The 9,244-nt window shown below is 43.7% G+C and overlaps 1 protein-coding gene across 1 annotated transcript; it reads right to left on the bottom strand.

Moving 5' to 3' along the window:
- Window positions 1-632: 632 nt before the first annotated feature.
- Window positions 633-1,361, bottom strand: LOC117162462 (uncharacterized). The gene has a single exon (XM_033344337.2). It carries the CDS (start codon window positions 1,359-1,361, stop codon window positions 633-635), a length of 729 nt encoding a protein of 242 aa, XP_033200228.2.
- Between the last annotated feature and the right edge of the window lie 7,883 nt (window positions 1,362-9,244).

Here is a 9,244-nt window from a genome sequence, read left to right on the forward strand (position 1 = left end):
TTCCTCCTGTCGAACTCCTTGATGATACTCTCCCAACTGAGCGAGTTGAAGGCATTGCTGATGTCCAGTGCGATCATCACGCAGATTACCCTCCTCTGTTTGCAGGTGTCGGCAAACTTCATCACCTGCGTGATGGCACCCACCGTACTCCTCTTTTTTCGAAAGCCGTACTGCCTTCGATGAAACGGATCCTCTCCGATGCATCTTTCTATGATCTTTTTGAAGCATTTCTCCCAGATCTTGCTCATGACTGGGAGTATACTTTATGCCAATACGCGTTAGGAAGTCTAAGATCCTTATCCGGCTTCCTTAGCAATATTACCCTAGCCGTCTTCCAGCACTCGGGGATCCGTCCTGTGTCGGTGATGCCGTTCATCACGCTGGCCACCAACTCGCTCCTGCGGCTCCCTATGAGCCTCGCGATCTCACATGGGACGCCGTCTACTCCTGCAGCCTTCTTCGTATTAATTCTTCGGGCGATGTCTTCGACTTCCTTCGTGGTCCTCATAGCGCGACGGTCCATGTCCTATGGTGAACAGTCTTTTTGTGACCGTTTCCACCATATCGATTGGCATGTCATTGGCCGGCCCCTTGCTCTTACATCTTTTCATGACCGTACAATAGGGTTTGCCTCAAGGGTCACCCTCGAGAATCTTACAAAAATCTGCCCATGCTCTGGCTTTGCTGTGGGCAATCTCCATCTTCAGTTGTTTTCTGATTCTCTTGTTTGTGGTGACGAGGAGATCGGTATTGCCGAAATCTTTCTTTCTCTCTCTCGTCGCCTTCCTTAATGCCTTGTGGGTCTGTGTTCTGAGTTCCGCGATTTTCGCGTTCCACCAATAGTTCGCGTACTTCCTATTGGTCGCACCGCTTACCTTCTTTAACATCACATCGCACGTTCTCTCGATGCTCTTCTGCAAGAGCTCGGCCCTGTCCATTCTGTTATCCTTTTCTTGGTCTATCACCTCCACAGTGTCGTCAAACCCATTTAGAAACTCGTCTGGCGCTAGGTTCTTCGTTACATATCTGAAGAACTTTGACGCCCTTCTTGTTGTCCTCAATTTAAAACTATGCATTATATATAGATGGTCAGAGACCGAATACTTGTCCGAGACCACGCTTTCCACGTGCATCTCATTGACCTTATTCAATACACTAATTATGTCAGGACAACTCGTCCTCCCGTTCTTACTGAAGGTATATTTTTCCTTGAGTCTCAGTGGAAACACTCCATAACCGCAGAGTGCCTCCATCAAGACTCTCCCCCTTTTGTCCGTGGTCGTTCCTCCCCAAGAGGTCGACTTTGAGTTGAAATCGCCGGCTACGACAACCTTGTCGTGTCTCCTGGCACCATCCTTCATTACCGATGACAATGTGTCTTATGTATGACGACACATAGTCCTGTTTGCTTAAGTTAGGCGAGCAGTATCCGCTGATGCAGAAGACGTCTCCAACGCATATGCCTACGATTCAGTTATTCTTGACCGCCGTAGTCTCGTCCAGAAGTTCACCGTTAAAAAGGGTGCCCCATATGGGCGCGTCTCCTTTAGTATCGTTAATCCAATACGGAAGCTGTTTGTTTGGCTCGGATATTACCACGATATCCGGTCTATATTCGATCGCGCATTGGTGCATCAGGTCCTGCGCCAGCTTGCATCTGTTGAGATTTATCTGTAAGATCTTCTTTCATATTCTGGGCAAGCTAGCGACCCGGTCACGTGATCAAATCTGATTCCTTCGACCTTGCTGCATATGGCGCAGCACGGCGCGTTAGTGCAGGCAGCTATCGTGTGTTCTTTGCTCCCGCACTTACTACATAGTTCCTTCCCGGAACTTATCGCCGTGCATTTGTTCGCGATATGACTAAACGTATGACATTTGCAGCATTTCACTAAGTTTGGTAGCGCCTTTATCGTGGCTATCGTCAAGCCGGTTCTGATCTTACGGCTTGACACACCCTTGTTTAGGTAAACGTTCGGCAGCGTTACTATTGCCGACTGGGTGCCCCACAGTGCCATTCTTAAGGGTTTCACTTCCATCTCACTGCTATCTTTGATGCCAAGTTGGACTTCTAGCTCCCTGGCTAGCTCCTCCTTGGTCATGAGGGGATCTACTTCTTTTACCTCTGCTGAGGTCTTATCCCGCATTGGTTGCGCTCTCAGTTTTCCTCCTAACGCTATGTTAAGATCCGCCGCAGTCTTGCTGACATCGCATCGTGTCTTCATTTCGATAAGAATGTCATCTAGTTTTGTTTTCCTGATAGCATTACTTTCTCTTAGGGCATTCTTCGCCCCCATCATCTCTTTGTAGGCCTGGATCCATTCCTTATCCTGTCCTACCTTGACAGGGATGGCTTCGGGCTTATTACGCACCCTCTTCAGCCTCTCCATCTTCTTAGGCTTGGCCTTAGGCGCCTTGTCCTCTTTGGCACCTCTATCCATTTCTGTATCGTCCCTTCTTCTTTCTTCTTCTCTCGGACGACGGCCCAATCTTCTCTACCGTCACTATCCGTGTGGTACTCTTTTGCTTTCACCGAACCCTGGACGGCACAAACTTCGGCGTAGGAAACTTCCCTATTCGCCGGTCTCCTCCTTTTGTTATCGTCCTTCGAATCGATGGACGATATCTCCTTCCTCTTGTCTTTCTTCTCTTTTTTTCGATCGGCAGCAGTCGTCGTTCTGATGATTCTAATCGTCCTAGCCCGCTTTTTACTCCTAACTTCATTCAGCATAGCATTTAGTTTGTCTGCCTTGTCCTTGATGGCTTCACTCCTTTTTTTAATATTGGCGTCTTTCTTCGCCATGAGGTACAGCCTATCAGCCAGACCATGTATTTCCAGGAAGACTTCACTGATGATCTACGTCATCGCCCTCCATTCGCTGAGTTTTATGACGATATTGTCTTCCTCTTCTTCATTGTTCTCGGGCCCTGCTCTGTTTACAATGGCCTTTACCCTTATCTGTTCCCTTACTCCGGTTACTTCGCTGCCGCTTTCCGAGACTTCTGCCTGTGTGTCCATCTCCGAGGTGCTGGAAGCTCCTTCCTTCACGTCCTTCGGTGGGCTTCTGGTCAGACTTCTCGTTGGCCTGAACGCCATTTCCTCCTCTGGCGTTCTTTTTCAAGTATTTGACGATTCCATCGCCTTTCAAGGTTTCCTCCTTGACGATTCGGAACGCTTTTTCGCGGGGGTGTTATTCCTTTTGCTGCTTGCGAAGGGGCCTCAATTTCTTCGATGATTTCCGTTATATCCTCATCGAATTCTAGGAATGTCATTTTGGGGATCCTTTTCCCTTCTCCTCTTTAACGAAGCGTATTGCTCCTTGATCCCCGGTCGTGGTTACCGAACGAGAGGAGGCCCTGGGATCGACCTTCCCCTCGCCGTTCGTCCAGTCGCCAGATGACCGTCGAGTCGAGCCTGGGACGCTACTCGAGTCACCGACGGGGCCTGGAGGCTCCGAAACCCCCTGAGCTGTAAGTTTTTACTTTTATTGACTTTATCCATATTTATTATCCAAACAAAGTCCGTAAACGTAGCCAGTCGTCGTAAGGTCTTTATAAGTCCTTCCAAATGTTCCCAGAGTGGAGGAAGCCTGCACTGGAGGTAACCGGCGCGTGTCAGGCATCTCAGCCGTTAGCAGACGAGAGGTACAAAACATCGGTTCGGCCGATTTTATCAGCGCATTCCGCGAAGAAATGAGGCAAATTCATTCGAGAATTGATGCGCTGAGCATTAACGACCGTCGACGAGCACGCTCACGATCTCCTGGAAGACGTCGCCGTCGTTCGAGATCTCGAGACGATCTTTGTTATTACCACGCGTTGTACCGCGAACGTGCGCGAAAGTGTAGAAAGTGCACGTAGAAGCAGGGAAACGGGTCCAGCCGTCCGTAAACGCGGAGAACGTCGACGGCTTGGGAACCCGCGGCATTTTTATTCGGGACCAGCGAACGAAAGTCGCTTATTTAATAGACACTGGTGCGGACACGTGCGTCTTTCGACGCAACAGGGTACGTGGACCTGCGAACAAAAGCGATTACAAACTGTTCGCGGCGAATGAAACCTGTATCGCGACTATGGGACTATGCGGGCAACGTCAGTGAGCATGTACAGTCGGCTCGATGTTAGTTCCTAGTTTTAAGGAATAAAGTCGGGCCGGACCAGATATATTTATTTAGTTTATTTATTTGTTTACACGAGCCGCACTAAGTTCCTTGGAACGAATAAATAAGTAATGGTGTGCCGTGTCATGAGGAGGCTCTGGGACTTACGTGGCGATTAGTAGGTTGGAGTATGTAGCGGTTGGATGTAATGCACCGCTTTAATATGTTAATATTTTTATTTATTTTATTTATTCTTTTATTTTATTTTATTTATTTATAATTTTGTATTTATTAACTAGTAGTGCTTTATTTGTTTTATTTATTTATTGTCTATTATTTTAAATTATTTATTTAGTTAGTTATTATTTATTATTTTATATTTATGCATTTATTTATTTATTCTTTGTTGGTTATTTATTTACTTATTTATTCATCTGCCTACATGACTATTTATTTTATTTATTTTTATTGATTTATTTTATTATTTATTATTTATTGTTCATTATTTAGTATATATTGTTTTGTTATTTATCTATATTGTGGCGTTTGGGCGCGCATCATCGGGTCTTTAGCAGAATGCAGGCGTTAGATAGACAAGTGAATCGCAAATAGCACAATATTACTGTATTTATACTATCATCTGATTGGCTTATTTGTTGACGACATGGCGAGTTTATGGACAACGTTTGGATACTTTCGGGCGGTATATGGGCAGGATGTTGATTAGTTGGCGATGTCTATGGACTATTCAACTATATATAATATGGACAAGGTGAATAAACTTAATAAACGTACGGCGCAGGGGGTTTCGGAGCCCTCCGGCCTCGTCGGGAACACGAGTGGCTTACCAGGCTCGACGCGACGGGCATCAAGTTACTGGAAGAACGGCGGGGGGGAGGGGGAACCCCAAGCACCCCCTTGTGCGGTAAGAGCTACTGGGGAGAAGGAGAAGGAGAAGGAAAAAGAGAAGGAGCAGGGCAAGTTGAAGAAGGTGATAGTGGAAGGAGAGAAACCGAGGATGATTTCTGATGTAAAACTGAATGAGAGTGTGACAATCTCGGTTATTCCGAGGAAAGATGGGGGGGGAAGAAAGTGAGGATTTCTGTCCCTTTAAACCGAGAAGGAGGCTTCAGAGGAGCCCTACGATTAGTGAAAGGACGGAGGTAGGAGTGGTCGAGGAATCGGAGGGTTCCTTTGGAATTAGAGGGAGCGACCACAGTACGCCGGTAACAGGGAAAGGACTGGCCTACGCTAGATTCTGGCCAGGAGGGTGGTTGAGAGGAACGTAAGCGCGAAATCTGCGAGATCGACTGTGGCTAGCGAAGCCGAAGATAGTGCAAGAGACGATACGCAGACGAGTGACGTCGACGATGAGGACGTCATGAGTTCCAGGGCTGAGCTGAAAGGATTCACGAAAGCCCTGGCAGGAGCGGTCCAAATTATTAATGTGGTTGTTAAAAAATTAAAGTTGGACAAAGACAAGGATGAGGGGATTAGGGAGATAGGCAATTTGATAAAAGGTATCCTGTCTTCCTTGAAACAATGTGGAGAGCATAAGGATAGAAGGAGAAACAGAAGGAGAGAGCCTGCCGATATAGGAAGAAAGGCAGACAGGACAGAAACGAAGAAGGAAGCGACGATGGCTAAAGACGGATACCCAAAGAGGAAAGTGGTATCGCCAGCTGAAATAACGAGAGTGGAGGAGCTTAAGAGACCCCGAAGAGGAGAGGTCACATCCGCCGAAGCGTGTGGAAGGGAGACCAGAACGACAAGGGGTGAACAGGACTTCAGCGAGAATTCCGAAGGATGGATGAGGGTAGAAAGAAGGAAGAGGGAGAGGAGAGTTCCCTTAGAGCAAGCTACCCCGATGGTGCGTTCGGAAAACAACCGACAGGTTGGTACCGAAGGGAGAGGCGTACCAAGAAATAGGAGGAGGAAGGAAGCCATTTTAGTCAAAGTGGAAGGAGGATGCGAATGGCTTCAAGTATACAAGAAGATAATGCAAGTGAGGAACACATTGGAGGGAGCCACGGGGGTCCGTAGGACGAGAGCGGGCCACATCCTGATCGAACTTGAAAGGACGGTGGTGGTTAGCGAGGCGGCGGCCAAGTTGAGGGCCGCTTTGAGGGATACTACGGAGGTCGCTGCCCTGGTGAACAGGACGACCCTGCAGATAAAAAATATCAATCCCCTCACTAGCAAGGAAGAGCTGGTGGGCGATATTGGGGCGCAATGTGGAATTGTATGCCTTGGTCTGGATTCATCGTCAGATTTGTCGTCGTCAGGTTTACTATGCAAAACGGAAGTGGTTGGACCTTGCTGCTTGGAGCCATATTTTGGCTAAAATATTGGATGAATAATAGCTTGTGTTTTTATAACAGAAGAATACTTTGATATTGTTTGTAATGTTACCTGCGATGTAATCATCTGATCCTCCTTATTCTGTTTCGCTAATAAAATTTTTTTCGCCTTTTCAACCGATCTTCGTGCTAATTTTTGAACAATGGCTTTCTCCGCAATCTTTCCTTTTTCCGAAGATTCTGTTTTTCTTCGAGATTTTCAAGTTGCCCGTTCAAATGCCTCAATTCTCCTTTTTACGGACACTTTGGCGTCTGAATCGAATAGAAAATTCGATTTATACGCATTTCTTTTCATTTCATTTTTAATTTCCTGTTTCGTAACATTTACATTAAACATTTTCCCTTCAGGGGATGGCTCATCTTCTGTGAGTAATTGTTCGAACTCTGTGACTCTCATCGCTTCTTTCAGCTGCTGAATCATCTCCTGCAATGTTATTGACGACCGTGATGTAAATTTATATGGTTTTGTTGAAACGTCAAGTGTTGCATCTTTACTCGATCTCGCAGATCTGTTCTGCCGCTTTTAAAAATCTTGTTTCTTAATATTTGCTTGAAACTTTTTCATTTCAAGGTATGACTCATCCTCTCCTTTTAGCTGCTGCATCTTCGTTTTTGCACTCCGTGAAAAAATTCTCCTTCTATTGCTATTTCTTGTTGTCATTGAAAACTTTTTTGGCTGTATTGCATCTTCTGTTATAGAAAGATGATCCTGTGAATGTGTCTGTGAAGTACCCGCGATCCTCCTTGAAATCAAATAGAGAAATAAAGAATAAAGAAGAAATAATGTAGATGTCGCTGCTGAGGTACTGTCGCATTTTCTTCCTATAATATAGAAGGAAAGGACAATCAAAATATAAAATAAAAAAGTACCGATTTTAAATGGCTTAAATTAAATTACAAACTGTAATATTAAAAACGTAAACCCAATACAAAATATGGTATGTCTACGTCGTACCGTGGCGTAACGGTACTTTTGCCAAAACCACTTACAAACAGAAATTCATTGTTTATTGTTAATACACATATGTAATTTATATTTTTCTTGGACAATAAACATTATATAAGGCGGGTTGCGTTATGATTAAGGTTGGGGTTAGGGGCGTGAAACGAATCTTCATTTGGATTAGTCATTGTTGTTATGCAATAGGGAAGATATTCAATAGTGCAAATACGAGTATTATAGAGTTTGACAAATAACCGTGGTAATTAGATACTCCAGATGATAGTGATAATGATCCTAGGTTCAGTAACGAATCCGCGGTCAAGGGGATAGCGAACTTATGATTTTCGTCAAAGTCTAAGTTGGACTATATGTGACGTGAGACGTCACAGATATTGATGACGTGAGATATTCACAGATCGCACCACGTAATTCGCTGATGAGATCGTACGAGAGAGAGTTTCTCCGTCCCGGTGACGCTGCAGAGGAAGACTATATGGGGTATGTGCAAGGACACGAGATACTCGGATTCGTCGAGGAAAGCCTTCGTTTGGAAGGTGAGGGAAATTGACCTTGCTGTTAATTGGTCAATTTCTATATCGGTGGTTAGAAAAGGATGCTAGCCGCCCTTGAGGGAAAATTGCTAGCGGGAAGCGCTATTAAATATGAACTCTCCACTCTTGAATTGAATACTATCATTAAAATTGTGCATTTAATAGAAATCAATCTTTTATTACTTTGGGCTTACAAAATAATTAACATTGTCATTAAGAACAAATTATGATATTTTATGTGTTGTTCTAGAAGGGATTAAACTAAGGCTTTCTCGAGTCACAATATTGATGATTATTAATGGTATTAATGGTATAAATTAATGGTAAATCGCATCGAATTGCGAATAGAATGCATGCTGGTTTCTTGGACTCATTCAATCATGTCATAAACTAATAGATCTGAATCAACATGAGTAACTGATGGAATTACGCAGAATTTTTTAACAGAATCACTGTTGCTATTTATTACACTCATGCGTGTAACCTGAGTGTACACTTTCGAGTGGTGCGGTAATGATTATTATTGGCCTCGGTCGCGTCCATACGAGTGTAAACGCGATCGTCGATTCGATAAATCTAAAGAAAGTGTGTGTGTGTGTGAATGAACGACGAACCAATAAGTACTAAGAATAAGTCGCACTTTCTTTATGGGTTTTTCCTTCTCTTTGATACTGTAAATAAGAGTGTACTCCTATCCATAGTAGCCGAATCTCTCTCTCTCTCTCTCTCTCTCTCTGTATCGCTATCCTTTTTACACACTTTTCAGGTAATCCAGAGTGAACGTAACCAGGACAGGACCAATAAAGTTAGAATCCACAGTAAGAATGATAAAGATGCCTGTACATTACATTCAGAAAAATTTGTACGAGTAAGATAATGCAGATAAATAGTGTATGTACATATGATTGGCAATTACAGAACATACACATATTCATTGTAATTATTTGTAAAATAAAATTATACTAAATATGACATTTATTTATAAAGAAAAAGTGCAGTTGCTTTTTTCTGATGCACCGATGCACAAAAGTGTATAAAATTATGCACCACCTGATACCATTCAATTTTCATTTACGACATCCACTTCTATCCTTAACCGTTTAGAAGAGACAGCCTAATCCATTTGCGTGGGACACTCTGTATATGTGTACATATTTAATATGGATGTTGTAACATTCTTAAACATTTTTATTGGAAATTGTAATACATATTTATCAATGGCTCATGATTAATATGTATTTAAACAGTATTTATCAGCACCAAATGAAATACTGTACATGTAAGTGTTAT

Source organism: Bombus vancouverensis, chromosome 13 (assembly GCF_051014615.1).
Source record: "Bombus vancouverensis nearcticus chromosome 13, iyBomVanc1_principal, whole genome shotgun sequence".
Lineage (NCBI taxonomy): Eukaryota > Metazoa > Arthropoda > Insecta > Hymenoptera > Apidae > Bombus > Bombus vancouverensis.

Coding starts and splice junctions, on each gene's coding strand:
- LOC117162462 (XM_033344337.2), bottom strand. CDS start 1,361: ATGAAGGATGGTGCCAGGAGACACGACAAGGTTGTCGTAGCCGGCGAT.